The sequence below is a fragment of the Hippocampus bargibanti genome, linkage group LG06 (assembly GCF_051943395.1).
Source record: "Hippocampus bargibanti isolate YZ-2025 linkage group LG06, ASM5194339v1, whole genome shotgun sequence".
Classification (NCBI taxonomy): Eukaryota; Metazoa; Chordata; class Actinopteri; order Syngnathiformes; family Syngnathidae; genus Hippocampus; species Hippocampus bargibanti.
Window position 1 is genome coordinate 2,581,257 of NC_142739.1, and position 17,267 is coordinate 2,598,523.

The following is a 17,267-nucleotide window of genomic DNA, read 5'->3' on the forward strand; positions in this document are numbered from 1 at the left end:
CTTGGATCAAACAGGGAATAGTCCCACCTCACCAAAGACATTGTGACAATTCAAGGTAAGGTAAGTCGGGAAAATGAATTCAATTCTGGGTACGGGGGTTCCTGCAATACTTGAATTAAATAAGCAGATCAATTTTTCTTCCATGCACTGTATTAGAAATGAACCATTGCAGAGATTGCCGAATGTCGACAAACACAGTTGGAGGGAAAACAGTCCAAATATAAGATAAACATCGATATCTTCTGGTGCTGCATAATTGCCATTTGATCCTTGTCCTTAATCTGGACAGTTAATTATTTACTAAAGCATCCAAATCCCGATGCTGTCATCAGAAAACTACAACGCATGAGCAGTGGCTGACTGTAGGTATCATTGTCGCTTGGAATTTTTTGAAATGGCCCCAATTTACTTCTAAAAATCTGTTAAACACTTTAAAAAAATATGTAAAATGACTGAAGCAAATCCAATGCTAAATGGTGGCTTGTTGTTTTGTGGTCAATGAGAAGAGGCCCATAATGTTGGTCAAGCCATCATTTTTGTTGACATCAAATCATTCATATCTTGCTGTTTAAATCATTGAGCACTGCTTGAAAGCAACCATGCAAATTTCCCCATTGTGGAACGATTAAAGGCTTTCCGATTCTGATTCAATGCACCAAAAGGTTAAAAGACACAATAACTACACCGCGTCGAACCGAACAATTTTCATTTCCCGGTAAGACTTTTCCTAATAAAATTATTTGTCATATACTGTAGTTACACCATGTGAGGAGGCTCTTTTGCAAGTCAAACATTGTGCAACTCCAATATTTGACATTGTTGTTCTTCCATCTCGCTCAGACGCTCTGCTGCTAATTACACCCGGCACACTTAAGCACACAAATACGTGTGTGTGTTCATTTGTAAACGATTTTAGTGTTTAATTAGAACTTCATATGAACTTTTCTGATCAGTGGAGCGAATCGTGTCACCCCATCGGCGATTTGTTATGCCGGCTATAATTGCTCGACATGCTCATTTGAGCTCCGAATCCTCCAAAACCCCCCTGAGACACTGTTGGTCAAGGTAAACCAATCGGAACAGTCAGAAGATGCTGTAAATAAATAAAATAAACCAATTTAAAATGTTGAATGGATATTAAAATTCGACACACCCTTGTGCAAATGCCAAGTTTGGTAATAAAAAAAAAAAAAAAAAAAAAAAAAAAAATCAACACATGTTCAAGGCATTTCCATCATTCATGCAACCTACAACGAGTCAATTGGGATCTCTTTGTGAGGGACAATATATAACCAACTGATCTCAACGTGTTGCAAAAATATATATTCCATCTTGGCTGTATTCAGAATTAAGATTACATTGGTTTTAAGGTTTAAAATAGCAAGATTACATAAAATTACATTACCTTACGCTATTTAATGCACCTCTGATTAATTAAAAGTAAGGTTTTGCTTTATTGAAGCCTTTTCATGCATCCGAAAATGGGTTATGCCGAAACCAAGAGTGAACCACCAACAAGAAACAAAACTCATCACATGGTGTGCCATGTGGTAAGCCATCACTCTCGTTCTGTCCCCCTTTGTTAGTATCATTCTTGTTTCATTTCTTGAACAGGTTCATCGATACAGACAAACCGTTTATATCCATGAGGGTCACAGGCGTGAAGGAGCCTATCTCAGCTGCCTTCGGGGGTGGGGCGCGGTACACCTAGGTGTCAGCCAAATGCCAGGCACACACTACAAAAACTTTGCAGTAACATCCATGGACAAGATTTTTGTTTTTGGAATGTGGGAGTACCGGGAGAAAACTAACTAAATGTGATTTTTTTATTTGCATTTAAAGACAAAATGGTGAGGAACCGTCCAACTCTGATGGCTTCTACTCAGAAATCTCCCCTTGCATGTTTGCAAGCGTGCAAGGGAGCACCCAGTGTAGCTCTAAATTGAATTTCTTCTTTTGCAATCAATTAAATGCAATAAAAATTATATACACGGAGTAAATATCCTTACAGTGACAATACTTTTGTTTTCTCACTTGGGGAAATGCAAAAGCCAATGAATATATTTTTATCTAAACTGAGAAAAATCCACTCCTAAACATCAACATTGCAATCTATATCCACTCCAACATTAGAACAAAGTAATTATAAGTGAAAAAAATAATTTAAAAAACAATACAAAAACCCCTGAATACATGTTCATTAATTATATGAAGTATAATTGATTACTTAACAAAAATAATTGCAACAAAATCTTACTGAATTAACTGCAACAAATAATAATTCTAGCAACAATGTACTTAATTTCATGACTCTTCATTTTCAATTCATATAATGGATGAGCTTGCAGGGTTCGTTATTCGTCACAACAAAGTACTTTATCTAAGTCGAACTGTGGGCAGGAAAACAAAAGCGGGTGCTTCCGGATTTCATCCTCATCCAAAAACTTTCATCCTCTTTTCAGCAGTGCTTAAAGTTGTCCTTGAGAACATACCAAAGAGAAAGTAGGATGCAAAAAGTAGAGCCAATATTCAACCTTTGCTCATCACCTCATTGTTTCCTTCACTGATATTTCCAGGTCCGAACTATGAAACAGAGAGTAGATCCAAACTCATCTCCCACAGATTTAACAAACGTGCTCAAAGTTCAAGAAACTGCTAGATTCCTGTCCTCGGATAAAACTGCTTCCTAGCAGAAAGTGAGTGGGGAATCAAACGACAGCACCTTGCAGAGAAGCCTTCAATGAATTCTGTTTGCATCCTCACACTGAGCACTGGCTGAGGAATAATCATTGGGGAGGCAGCCTAAATTAATACTCCAGTTGAAGCCGCCTCATTCTCCGTCATTAGGGCACATTACAGGGCCACAATATACATCATTAATCTAGGCACAAACAATTCATTAAAAGGCAGTTAAGGAGACAAGCTCGTGTCACTTCTCCCTGTGGTTTTAATAGACCGCAAAACAGCAGAGGTCCAAGTCAAAAAGAATCATCCTGCCATTTGCTTACATTCAGTCATCCTGGCTAATGGCTGCATTTGTCCTCATTGTGGTTGAGGCTTTTGAACCATCTCACTCACAAAGCCAGGCGTTGGTAAATTGGTAAATACCTCAGTAAATAACTTCCACTGCGCAACAATCATGAAAAGAAAAGAAGTCCTCATGCACCAGTCACCCATCAGTTTTTTTATTTAACATTTGGTTCAAGGGAAGTACACAATATGTTCACAAAACCAGAAACAAAAGCATGTCAACGGGGGCAAAGTGCAGCATGGCGTGCCCAACCAATATGGCACTGTGATTCATCACACATTGGGGCTGGGAGGGTTTAATGTTCAAAAACTGAGTAAATTTCATTCAGTCAGTCTTGAATAGAATATGCAATGCTGTGTCGAGTATCCAAAAATAAATCACAACGATTCTCTTTACACATTACACCAATCTGCTGTCGCACATGTACCATAGGCATAGGTGGACATAATTGGAGAGACAACAATGTTGCTAACATCAACATAAACTGATGCACAACTGGAAGTCAGTCTGAAAACACACAAAGAATTGCATGTAATAAGTGCACGTACGATTCCGATTCATAATTATATGTATTTGGAACAGACTATTTGTGTCCTCCAGTTTCATTTGGGTTAGTCTGTTAAATCATAATTCACATGTGATATGACTAATGCACAGTGTTCCACAAGTATTTCAGCAGATAATTCTCCAAACTCAAAAGCAGCGTCTGATTTTCACGGTTTGATTTGTAACAAATGTTCTTTTATTTTGACTATTACTAAAATTATTGTATATATTTTATTATTATCATCATCATCTTTTTTTGGTTTGTTTCATAACAGAAGGGTACGAACAAGTTTGTCCAGTTGCATGTCCAAGTTGTGACCGGGACATTGATTGCATTGCCACCAACGTGAGGGCAGCATGAGTTAATCTAACAGAAATAACCCTGTCGGAAAAATAAATAAAAATATGAAATAAAATAGACAGTAAAATTTGCAGCAATATGTCAGTATTGATGTGTTATGCTAGAACTATGACGTTGAACAAGAATTGCTAAAAGTTGAGCTGCAGCTGCATGTGAATTATGCAAACAAAATAACTCAGACTGGATTAATTAGGATTTGGTTGCACCATTTTCAGAATTCCAAAAGATATTCACCCTGATACATCATATTTATAAGTAAAGCTAATTTGGTGACTAAATAGTGATTGGTAGTATGCTAGCTACGGTATGTCTGCTGTGTTAAAAAAGCAAAAGGAGATGAACCCTGAGCTTCACAACAAATAGTGATCATAACAGAATGACACGGTGTCATTTTAAGATGTTAAGAGTACAAACAAGATGAATGGATTGGCCAGGTGGATTACAAATGAATTATTCATGCAAGGAATTATTCATGCAAGGAAAATAATTTGGATCATTGTTCTAGTCAATATCGCCAACATTTTGGAAAATGAAAACAAAAAAAAGAGTTTAAGCATGGCATTTTTTTACTATCTGTCTTTTGATTGATAGATAGATCGGCGGGGTCACACTCAAAGTAGTGCTACAAAAACCATTTCGATGGTCGATTATAATTATGGAAATGAATCACTGAATTGTACATTAAAATGTGGTTTTAATTTGTACCCCATTAGTCAAAAAAATTGGTTGGTGAAGTCAGAAAATCTCAAAGGGCCCAACCGCTGATTATTGATCCAAAGTACAAGCAAAAAATTACAATGTTTTCATTTTAAAACATCAACACATAAAGGACAGACATACTTTGTGGGTGTATTTACTGTTGAGAGGCTGAAATTATGAAGATTCAGACACTTTAAAATTAAACGAGGCCTGGCATGGGCCAAAACCCAATATGTCAAAATTTGGTAAATTTAATAACAATGAGAATCATAAGAATAAGAACACCTTTATTTGCCCCACAATGGAGCAATTTGCGTGTTTTTTCTTCCCAAAACCGAAATATGTCTGCTAATTTTACAAATCATTGATCAGAGTTGGAAAACGGTTTGTTCTTTGACAATGCAATCTTAATGGCGAAACAAACATGTTGTTTATTTGGTTTCGTGAGAAGAGCAGGTTTTGAAGATGGGAAAACACCATCTTGTGCCAGTGTCATGTTAAGTGACAGTCTGTAAAGACTTCCTCTGATTAATAACAGTGGCATTCCACAGAAATTGACAGAAATTTTCTGCTTATCTGAGCTAAAAAAAACATTCAAACCCAACCACATTGCTGTAATAACACACTGAAATCTCCAAAACGCAGGTGGAAAAATTGGCACAGTATTTGTTTAGTCTTTGTTTCATCATGTTGCGCAATTGAGAACAGTTTCTCAGTCAAGATGACATGATCTAAGGAAATAAAGGTTGCCGTTTTGGTTCTAATTTCCAGAGGTGTGCTTGGCACAAACAACACTGCTCATCGTCAAAAGAACACCATGCCTTCAATGGAGCATGGTATTGGCAGCTTCATGCTGGGGACTGGAACTCGGGCCTGAGTCAAGGCAGAGAGAATGATGAACAGTTTCAAATACAGCCCAGTTTTAGCACAAAACATTCTGTTGAAGGTCCATAGGAATTTTATCTTCCGGCATCGCATGATACTGGTCTTATGGTCAATCTGACCAAAGACTGACCAAAGAATCAGAATCAGAAAACCTTTATTCGTCCCACAATGGGGAAATTTGCAGCCTTGATTATTCACGTTCAGAGATGCAGTTCACTGTGTCCAAAAGTACTCAAATTTCGAATTTCATAGACCTCTCGGTCTAAGTCAGTTTTGTTTTGGATTTGCTTTTGTTCCTTTCCAATCTAAAGATCTTCACCACCAAGTTGACTGTCTTATTTACTGACCACTAATAGAAGATGTGATACTGACGCGTCTCTCCATCTTCTACTGCGCATCACTTTGCCACCTCTGACTCTCCAAAGGCAATAATAAATGAGAGTGTATTGCACTCAGTGTGTGAAACTCCTCTTGATGGCTACACCAGGGAAGAGGCTGGATAGCTCTTGAGCTGTCCTTGTGTCTATTTGGGAGCAGAAGGAAACGTCCAGGAGGAGCAGCTTTGGACACGACTTGAGGAGATTCTTCAATGAGGCAGCACTCACAAGCCGCGTACCTGACATGTCAAAACATCAATATGAAGTGAAGAAGGTTGGAATGTTTGATGATGCTAATTAAAACACATATGCACAAGCAGAATTGCCATAAGATTATCTCATGTCAACTGACAGTATTTTATTCGCTTGTCAAATAAAGAATGCAATCACTTGACACTTGCACAAATTTAGAAATGAACCAGGACCTTGGAACAGATTGTGTTTGGCGTTCAAGAATTCACTATTTGCTTCTAACGTTGACGTTTTGGTGTCATCCACGTCCACATGCAGGACAAAATGCCGTGAGCCGCGATGGGTCAATCTAGCATCTGCACGCTTTGGTGATCCTTAACAACATTGCACACGTGCCACAAATAAAAAGGCACAACTAGGTTCTAATGGACGTGCATGACCGAAGATAATCAAGAGTGAGTGAGAGTGTGACTTCTAAGTGAAGGGACCGCCATACATGAACGAAACAAACACCTATCTTGCAATTTGCTGGAATTACAAATTTGCATTTCTCAAATATGTCCACATTTTGATAACGTTGCAGGACAGAACCTACTTCTATTTGGTCATCGTAGCTACTGTGGTGATTAGTGACTTTTATGACAGTGTTGCTACGACCATTGACGTGACATTGCAATGCCTGTTGTGTAATGTAAAATGAAATCATTTACCCAGTATGTCAAGATGTTGAAGCAAGGGGCAGCTGGAGGCCAACTCTTCGATGTCCGAGTCACGGACCGTACGATTGGCAGTGAGGAAAAGTTTGCGTAAGCGCGGTAAGCTGCGAGCGAGGTGCTGGAAACATCCAGTGGTGCTCTGCAGTGTGGGACTCCAGCCCAAGTCCAGTTCCTCTAACATTCTGAGCAGTCACAGATCAAAACAACAAACACTTGAGACAACTGAGTGACTCCAAAATTTGCAAGCCACCATAAGTGAGGTCAATTTTGAACTGCTGCCGGCTGTCAGAGCTAAATTTGACTTACCTGCAGCCAGAGACAAGCTCATTCAGACCACGATCTGTCAGGTTTCTGCAGCGCCAAAGGTCCAGTGAACTTAGCGAACGGCAACGGGTAGCCAGCATACTGGCCACAACATCGTAGTCTTCAATCTGTACACAATCACTGCCAGTCAGGGCAGACTTGCAGTTTAACTGTAAACCTCAAGCTTTGGTAACCATCTGCTCATATTTTGTATTTGACTGAGAACTGTTTCATATCCTCATCATTGAACTATGGTGACCTGATGAGGGACTTTTACATCTCATCTATCACAAACGATTAAGAAAAAATTAAATCATAAAACCAATGTGATTAACCTTCCAAAGGGAAAAACACTTTTAAATGCACCTGTACCTTATTTATTAAGAAAACAAAGATTGAAGTCTTTTTGTCATGCCAAAAAAAACACCACACACTACCAATAATGCTGGTGCAGCATAATGCCAGCAAACAGACCACGCAGACTAATGTCACTTCTCCAGAAGAACGTTTAGACTGGGCCAGCAAGAAGCCACATATGAATTTTAATTTGATGAATGAATAAAACAAATCACTCAGCTATTCAAACTTGCGTGCCATTTTGATTCATCTATCATAGTGGATGTTGGGTAAAAAGTAATATACATCTTCAATCAGTATTGTCTTGCTGTCCATCCGTCTTGTCCATCAATATGTCCATGTGTCCACCGGTCTGATTAAAAGGAGCATTAAAAGGCTAATTTCTATAAAGGGGCTACTTTTTGTCACATAATGGCAGAATGTCCTCATTCTATCACTTATAAAAGCTGATTCTAATTTGTTTTTGTGTATGTTGTGTTTATTCTCACCCTGACACAGCTCCCGAGGTTCAGGTGTTTCAACTCAATGCAGAAAGTCAAGATACTAAGAATAGCTGTTTGCTACAGTGGAAGCAAGGGAGAGAAGACAATGTAAATGTAAGGATTGTTTAACAGCTATACACATCCAAAAGACGGTGGTTCATTTCATACAAATACGAAAACGGACGTAGTGTAGCTGACTTTGTTTAAACCTTATTATGCTGACACTCGTTACACACACTTGACCTTGTGACCAAGGGCACAATTAAAATTATTCAAAATAAATGCAGCTATACTGAAGATTAAAATGCAAAAGGATGACAAATTAAGGTGGTATAATCTGAGAGTACACCAACAGTATGTGAGGAAAGGTTGAGTTTTTATGTGGACACATTTATCAGCAGTGAGACAGTGTCAGTGTAAGTAGACATGCTCAAGTCCGCCTCTGGCATCTTTGGTGAGCGAGACATTCATGCATTGAGTGACAACATCATGACAGCCCGAGAAAAAAGAAAAAGACAACATAACGTGCTGTTCATTCTTTCTGTCTCGCTGTAAACAAACTGCATGCATGGCGCCATCCATCCATTGCAGAATCTCAACTTCTCTCTTTTGACGCCTCAGTATGAAAACATGACGAAGAACTAAAATCTCTAGAATCTGACACCAGAGTCACAACTTTATATCTTACATACATCCCCGAACATGAGCACTGGAGTATTTCATGGTCCGCACCGGCTTCTTATGTTAAAATCAATGGTGGCGACTCTGAGATATACAAGTGAATCAACATATATTATGCATGCTGGGGTTTTGTTTTTAAATCCAACAAAAAAATGTGTTAAAAAAGGCTCAGATCCTACAAATACGAATTTGTGAAGAAAAAAAAACATAGGTCAGAGTTTAATTGTTAATTGGTTGTATTTACGCGACCTCCAAAATGTTGTCTTTTAAGTGACGATTGTGTTTCTTCTCAATGCCGATTAATTGAAAACAATGGTTTGACGGCCAAACAGCAATCAAAGCAAATGCTGTGTCTTCCTACATTCGAGTCAAACTTTAATACTCAAAAAAAGTGGGTTGCATTTATGAGATGAATGAAGAAATTCATTAAGTAAGTGCTGTTGGGAACACAAAGTTGTATTTCCTCAGGTATCAAGAGATTCAAGAGAAGAGAAGATTGGTTTAAACTTAAGCTCAAATAAAACAGCAAATATCTTTATGAGTGCACATTTAAAAGGAAATAGACACAAGACGGCATGGTGATTTACTGGTTAGGATGTCACCTTTCCTGTGTGAAGTTGTCTGAGTGGGGTGTTTTTGGGGGGGTACTCCGGTTTCCTCCCGTGTTCTAAGAACATGCTTGGTTGGTTAATGGAGCACACTAAATTGTTCCGAGGTGTGATTGTGAGTGTGAATGGTTGTTCATCTATGAGGGCACAAATAGATGAACAACCATTGACACACAATTGGATGGCATTCAGGTTGTCCCCAACCTCCTGGCCGATGACAGTTGGGATAGACTCCAGCACGCCTGTGAGCCCCGTAAAGATAAATGGATTAGAAAATGGATTGATGGATATTCACAGACATCAATCCACAGGAGATTGATGAAAGTGACAAATGCAGAGCAACTTGTAAACAATCCATTTAGTCCAGGTCATAGTAACATTAACACCTACCATATTTTTCACACCATCAGGTGCACCTAAAACCATTACATTTTTTCAAAAGATGACAATGTGCCTTATAATCTAGTGCGCTTTATATCTGAAGAAATTTGTTGAAGGTATATCTTATATATGGAAAAGTTTAAAAATGTCATTCATTGAAGGTGCACCTCATAATCGGGTGAGCCTTATGGACCGAAAAATACTGTAGTTACATTGTTATATAAAATTCTGTTCCATTTCCCAGTTTTCCATGTTGTATTTTTAATCGTATCCTAAATTGAACCATGAAAATGGGCATTTTGTGTTGGATTTATTAAAAAAAAACACCACCCAGGTTTACCTGTTAAAGACAAAATATGTGCTGTACAGCAAAGAGCAGTCTGGCATTGTTGTGAGGTAACGATGCAGCTTGCGTTCAAACAACAAGGTCGCTGATCTATGACGGCGCCTACCTCAACCTTGGTCCGATAAAGCACTAGTCTGCGGAGACGTGTAAGTTTGGAAATGTGTGTGAAGGCTTGCGGGTGAAGACGGTCGCAGGAGGCCAGGTTAAGCTCCTGTAGGCCGGGACAAGTCTGGGCAAGGACCTCCAAACAGGCCTCATTAAGGAAGTGGCAACAAGACAGCTCAAGACACACCAGACTCAGCCCACAGGCCTTCATGAAACTGTGGAAAAAGGAGAAATAAGGATAGATACGTCATTTGAATCAACTACTATGAAATATCAGAAGTGGGTAAACTTGTATGTATGCAATCCTTTGCAACTTTTCAAGTTCTTCAAGGCCATTTCTATCCTTTAGAGTCCATGCTGAGAATCTGACCTGCTGAAGCTAGTGAGGGTGAGAGCGCCACGGTTGCCAGTCCAAGAAAGGTTGAGCCTCTGGAGGCGTGTGCAGCGGCTCTGCAGGTGTCCCAGGGAGGTGTCACTCAACCTGGCCCAGTAGGGCTGCAAACTCAGCTGGGTGTATTGCAGCGGGTCACAACAGTGCTGGTGTAGCATCTTACAACTCTGGGCCAGACGGCACAAGTCTGGCAAGGTCAGGTGGCTGAGTATCAGTTGAATGAGCTAAGGATCGGGGCAGAAATCAAGAGAAGGGGGAAATATATTTGAGGAGAGAAGGCATCAAAACACCAATAAATAACAGCAAACAAAGATGAGCAGAAAGCGGAAATTTGGGGGCAGAAGGGGACAACACCTCACCAGACAATGCTGATGAACATTGATTGGAGCGATCTTATTTTCAGTACATAGCAATAATTACAATGGAAAATGCATTGTGTAGAAATCAGGGATTTAGTCAGTTTTGTTGATGACGTAACATTACTTTGTATTTCACAGGAGCAGTGGTGCATTATGGGCACAAATTCCAATTGTCTTGTGTGGAGCTCAGCTCGTGGACTTTATTCAGGTTGTGTGCAATTGATCTTTCTGCTCCCTTCAAAATTACAGCCACCTGAACACCATATTTAGGAATAGCCTGACAAGTCCCAATTTCAGTCATAAAAAATGATCAAATGAATAGAAAGTCTTGCCTCAGTAGAGTCATTCACCTCATAGGGTAGTTTGTCAAAGTAGCCATTGCCTGTCCTGCTGTCTGCACTCTGTCTGAAAGGACCTCCAAGATCAGAAAAGTCTTCTTCACTGTCACTCAGGTCAATGATGTCAATGACAGGTATTTTGTAGAGTGCGAGCATGGGCCTCTCTTTCACGCCACGGAGGATGACGGCATCCAGCTCAGTATAATAATCCAGAAGAGAGCTGTTGACCTCCAGGCGTAGCAGATTAGTGGGAAAACTGATATGCTTGATGTTCGGTGAAAACTGGCGAGCCTGGGGTGCCAACACCTTGGTGGGCTCCCCCGACCACAACACCTCCCACCTGCAGGAGAGAAATTGAACAGGATGAACCTCCGATTCATTATTTAGTCAAGTGATTGCTATGACTTGTCAGTGTTTAAATGGTTACATCAATCTATTTTTCTTGCCAAAAATATTACAGTGTTGTTATGATTTATTTTTGTTGTATGCAATCAAACCTCTGAAGATGGAGGACACTGATTCGCTGTGGTGACCCTTTGAAGGGAAACGCCGAAAGGAAAAGAACAACTCCAGAGCTTGAAACTATAAAAATATTTTGTTCTGTACTGTGATCAAAATCTGCTCAGCAGATTTTGTATTTCTGCCTTACCATCGTTACCATCAATTGCCTCATGCTCAAACACCCAATGATCTGTTGTCATTCTCCCTTATCTAATAATGCACTTCAGGGAGATCACAACACACTCCTCAGTAGGCTGTGAAATATGTGCCACCAGAAATTAAATGTGAAAGATTCACACATCAGATTGGCTGCAATTAAATCTGTGTGAAAAATATTTGAATATGTCATTCAATGTGAAAAGGTAGACACAACTGAAATGAAATTCTAACTGTACAATTCGAATCCTGTTTTTCAAAGCAAAGATTCAAATTGAACAATGCAAATTCAATTGATTGAAACTAGATTCAGTTTTTCAAAGAACTTTATCAAATTTGGAAATTCAAATTAAAATGGAAATTATTCTAATTCAGTTTGTAGTGGAACATATTCCGGCCTATGCCACTCAACGTCTATGTGTGCATCAGAGCTTAACCCAAAAAGTCTACATGTGCTTTGAGTACTGTTGAGAATGTATTTGAAAATGTCCCGTGAGTGGTATTTGGGGAGTGTTGGTTATTTAAAGGTGCAGCTTTTATTTACAATAATGGTAGTTTGTGAGACATTGAGATCAATGGGAATATGTTTGTTCATTTTTTGATGTGAATTCTGACATTTAACTTGTTTTTCCAATTATAATTAAGGGGATTTCAAGTTCAAAATGTTCATTCCAATGCGATTTTGCATCCCCATGAGGCTAAATAGAGTGCTCTGATTAATTTTGCATTTGTTGAATATGAATTCAGCCAAAACATCCAGCCTGTTGAATTAATCACAGAGGTTGAGGTTTTGCCTCAAATCACCACTTTCTGTCGACTGAAGATGACATCACAGTGCCTAATATGAAGAACCATCATGGCTCAACTGTTTTCTGGGTTTAGTCATGCGACGTCGACTTCAAGTAGCAGTATACAAGGCAAACTGGCCAAACCATGAGATGGATAAAATGGACAGATTTTTCAACCTTATTTATAGTCCACAAAATGCAATATTAATCTTAATAACTAATTCTCACAAGAGGGGGTGCATAGAACACTTATTATGATTATGTTTTGACTAGACTTTCTCTCAAGGATTGCGTTCTAAGTGCCATTTTGTCTCAGATTAAGCATTTTACCTTCCAAGAAGTACAGGTGATGGCTGAAGAAACCTTTTCATTGATGGCAGAAAGATAATTTAAGATGAAGACCATAGCACAGAAAACAAGTGAGTACAATAGAGCAGTAGTGAGCAACAAAATGCAGTCTCTGCCCTGGGATGTGAGAAATATTACCATGTTATGTCATTTGTAGTCATAGTGTATCGATGAAAAGGTTTATTCAGCCGTCATCTGTACTTCTTTGAAGGTGTCGGACATTTCGCTTCTTATCCAAGAAACTTTGTCAGCAAACTGAGTCATAGTTATAGTGTACTTTTCATCAAATGGTGAGTATAGTTTTTACTTTTTTGAATGTTGCTGTGCCGATGACCATTTTGTGTTTTGGAGCTTTAGCTTTGTGGCTGTAGCCACAAAGGGACATAAGTCTTCTTGTGCCAGTCCCAAGCCCGGATAAATACAGAGGGTTGCGTCAGGAAGGGCATCCGACGTAAAAGCTCGGCCAAAACAATCATGCGGATCAAACCTCTAAAGATGGAGGACACTGATTTGCTGTGGCGACCCCTTGAAGGGAAAAGCCGAAAGGAAAAGAAGAAGATCGTAAAGAAAAAAAAAGATATGAACATTTAAAAAGACACATTTTTCCAATGGTAGTTGGTGCAGTTCATACTATAGTATACAGTACTCATTTGAGTGGGAAAGAATAAGAAATTGGATTTTTCTATACAACCTGATGGAATACAGCAGACGAGCTCATCGGCAAGCTTTGCAGAAGCCTCATAATGACCGTAGTCATCTGAATCAGGTGTGTTGGAGGAGGGAAACATGTTTAACAGGTTGGGTGGGGACACTCGAGAAGCAGACTTATATATTGCGATTTGTCACTTGCGATTTGTCACTTGTATTGTACTTCAAGTTAACAACACATGGTGGACACAATCCTAGCTTAGAGTAAGTTACGTGAACACATTGGTCACTTCCATGACAAAGAAAAATTAAAAATATGACAGCAATCCAAAGTACTGGGCTTATGTTTTATTGGGGGGAAATGTGATGTATTATGAAAGACTTTATTATTGTGAGATTGGCATAATTGCAATATTTTGCATGGACCTAAGGAAATATTTAATTTATTTTCAAATGAATAAGAGAGTGTTTTCATGGGGGAAAATAAGTAGGCTCTATTCTTATGGAATTAATTGTAGCGACTTATTATTCATTCATCCATACATTTTCCGTTCCAATTTATCCTCAAAAGGGGCGCAGGTATCCTGGAACCTAGAGCAGGTGTCTTTGGGAAGACAGCGGGTACACACTGAACTAGTTGTAATCCAATCGCAGGGCAGAGATAGACAAACAACCATCCATGCTCACACTCACAACGAGAAACAATTACGTTCGGTGAACTTTTCCTGCATGTTTTTTAGGAAGTGGGAAGAACGCACAGTACCGGGAGAAAACCCATACAGGCACAGCGAGAACATAGAAACTCCACATAAGAAGGCCAGGAGCCAGAATTGAATCTTGCACGTTCTGCACCGTGAGACACATACGCTAATCAATTGACGACCTACCTACCTTATTTATTTACATATAATACATTTCATTTTGTGTTAAACGCTCCTAGACACCGTTCCCATATTGGAAGCCAATGCAAAAAAGCTGCATGTGATTGGTCAATGTCATCAGAAAATCAAACAAACAATTGTGATATATCCATATGAAAGTATCCATTTTTGTGATAAACATCTCGCAAACGCCATTGTTGCAATATTTTAGCAAAATATTATTTATTCCTACAAGTTATGGCATCGCCTTACAATTAAAGGACAACCGACACCATTTTTGTTTCCTAACTGACATCAAAAAAGCGTTTTATAGCATCTAAAATAGCCAAAACATGCAGACTGATATTTTTAGTCAAATGCAAAACACCAATAACAATGACTTAAAGTGTCCCAAAACTGCCACAAAATGGGCTCGGAACTGGGCAGATTCAGAAAGTCCTGCCTCCTTGTTCGTGACGTCACAATTGGTCACACACTGCTTTGCTCCACAATCAAAACAATGGCTTCAGAGTTCAGATTCTGAGAAGATGCTTTCTTGTTACTCATCCAGTTATGAATATGATTCAAATAGTTCTGAAGAGGAAAGCATAAATGTTTGCCATCTGGACTCCAATGTAGCGCCCAGAAAATGCACAAGATGGCACACGAGCTCCGTGGGAAATGGGCTGATTTGTCCGCTGGGAATTTGTATCAAATAGTAGTCTTGGTGCAACACACAACGATTCACCATCGCTTTATTTATGTGTTTTTCTTATAATTTCGTCATCAACACAGGTCAACATGATGTTTTTAGACAAAACAAAGTATCCAAAATGCATTGTGGGTCGCTTTCTCGGTCACGGGCGTTCCTCCGTGACGTCACTTCGGGGATCGTCATCAACTCCAAAACAAGACTTGCTGAATATTAAGTGTCAGTCTTAAAACGTAAAATATAGCTATATGTGGTGGAATCTTTGTAAAATGCGCTCAGTAGAAGTCATTTGAAGTGATTTTACATATTATGGACACAACTTGTCCGTGGTGTCGGTTGTCCTTTAAGTCATACCTGTCGATGAATGAGATAAGAACGAGGGTGTTTCAGAAGTGTTTCAGGAAGCTTTGTTTTCACGCTCAGGTGTAACACATGGCAAGTCGGACTCATTAATTAACACTAAACATGCATTTTTAGAAGATATAGGAGCTTTTATGCATTTGCTTCGATTTCCTCTCTATGAGTTAAGAACCTTAATTCTAAAGATTCTTGTACACAAAGCATGGGCTAAGCATACAGGCAACATATGCATGTAGTAACACATTGACATTGTGTCTGCTCTTAATTTTCAAAATGAGATGGTTGCCTCACCTGACATCCGTGGGAGGATTTTGGGAAAAGGGGTTATGTGAGCAGGCCAGAATCTGGACAATAGCCCCAGGGTAATAAGTCTCAAGCACCTCCACAGCTGTCGGGTAAACTGGCTCTTCAAATCCCAACTCAATATAATCTTGGCTGTAGAAACGTTTAGGGGTACGTCGGAAACGCGGTGAAGCGCTGGCACATTGTTCCCACCAATTTCCATAAGTTCTGAATACCGCAGTTTGTGTAAAGTCCCCAGAGCTGGGATAGACATTGGGTACACCAGCCAGGTTCCACATAGTGTAGGACATACTATTCTCACTTCCATAATGAGAGCTGAAGTCCAAAACCTCCTTGGTGTATTGCTCCAACTCCACACTGACGATTGCCCGTTGGCCAGACTCCACTGCTCGCCGACTGGTCAGTGGCTCACCACGAGTCCCACTCCTGGAGCGTCGCCGGAGACAGATATAGTAAAACATGCTCAACAGGGTTAACATAGGGAACTCTGGGCTGTTGGAGGCAGTGGGGACAAATGGAGACGAGCTAAGGAAGAGCTTGCACCGACCAGAAGAATAATTGCTCTTGGGTGATTGGTAAAAAAAAAAAAAAAAAAAAAAAGGGCAGGTTAGAGGCCTGGCCGCATGCATGACCTGTAGGTTAGAGACAAACATTCATGAGTGAGAATATTTCCTGACTAAATTCATGAATACAAACCTAAAACAATATCTTTGTATAGATGCTCATCTGCTCTTTTAACTGGTTTGAGAGTTTTGATGTTTAAAATGTATTATTATAATTAATAATAATAATCTTCTTCTTTTCCGTTCGGCTTTTCCCTTCAAGGGGTCGCCACAGCAAATCAGTGTCCTCCATCTTCAGAGGTTTGATTCACGTTTGTTTTGGCCAAGCTTTTACGTCGGATGCCCTTCCTGACACAACCCTATGTATTTATCCGGGCTTGGGACCGGCACAAGAAGACACTGGCTTATGTCCTTAATGAAGATGAAGATATTGATGAAGATAAAGAAATACTAATACGACAACAACTACTACTACTACTACTACTACTACGAACACTAACACTAATACTAAATACTAATACTAATACTAATGTTAATATTAATACTAATACTAATAATACTAATACTACTAATAATAATAATCAAGTGTAACAATATCCTTGACAGGAAAAGCCAAAAGGAAAAGAAGTGTAACAATATCAATACGTATGATCCTTTTGGTTCGTGTTTAGTATTTTATAAATTAATGGCTTTTAGTTGCAGTTTAAATGAGGAAAACACAAGTGTACATTTGGTGACGCTCACCTCAATCAATAGTTGTCCCATAGAGTAAAACTGTATATTCATTCATACAAGCGGAGCAAAACTAAAAGAACCTAAAATAACATTCTGGTGGTGATATATATTTTTTGGTTTTGTTTTTTGCTTGCT

General features: G+C 39.2%; 1 protein-coding gene across 1 annotated transcript; it reads right to left on the reverse strand.

The window, feature by feature from the left end:
- Positions 1–3,172: 3,172 nt before the first annotated feature.
- fbxl4 (F-box and leucine rich repeat protein 4) lies at positions 3,173–16,422 on the reverse strand. Its single transcript, XM_088999000.1, has 8 exons — positions 15,823–16,422; positions 11,171–11,498; positions 10,441–10,685; positions 10,072–10,285; positions 7,956–8,027; positions 7,114–7,238; positions 6,802–6,989; positions 3,173–6,138 (listed from the first exon to the last, which is right to left on the reverse strand). The coding sequence occupies exons 1-8, from the start codon at positions 16,311–16,313 to the stop codon at positions 5,975–5,977; spliced, it is 1,827 nt and encodes a 608-aa protein (XP_088855126.1). The 5' UTR covers positions 16,314–16,422; the 3' UTR covers positions 3,173–5,974.
- Positions 16,423–17,267: the final 845 nt, after the last annotated feature.

What these genes read in the sequence shown, in the direction of transcription:
- fbxl4 (XM_088999000.1), bottom strand. Translation starts at nt 16,313, where the DNA reads ATGTTAACCCTGTTGAGCATGTTTTACTATATCTGTCTCCGGCGACGC. An exon ending in AATCCTCCCACGGATGTCAG is followed by an intron (nt 11,499 to 15,822) that starts GTGAGGCAACCA and finishes TCTCTCCTGCAG; the next exon opens with GTGGGAGGTGTTGTGGTCGG. An exon ending in TCAACATCTTGACATACTGG is followed by an intron (nt 6,139 to 6,801) that starts GTAAATGATTTC and finishes TTGACATGTCAG; the next exon opens with GTACGCGGCTTGTGAGTGCT.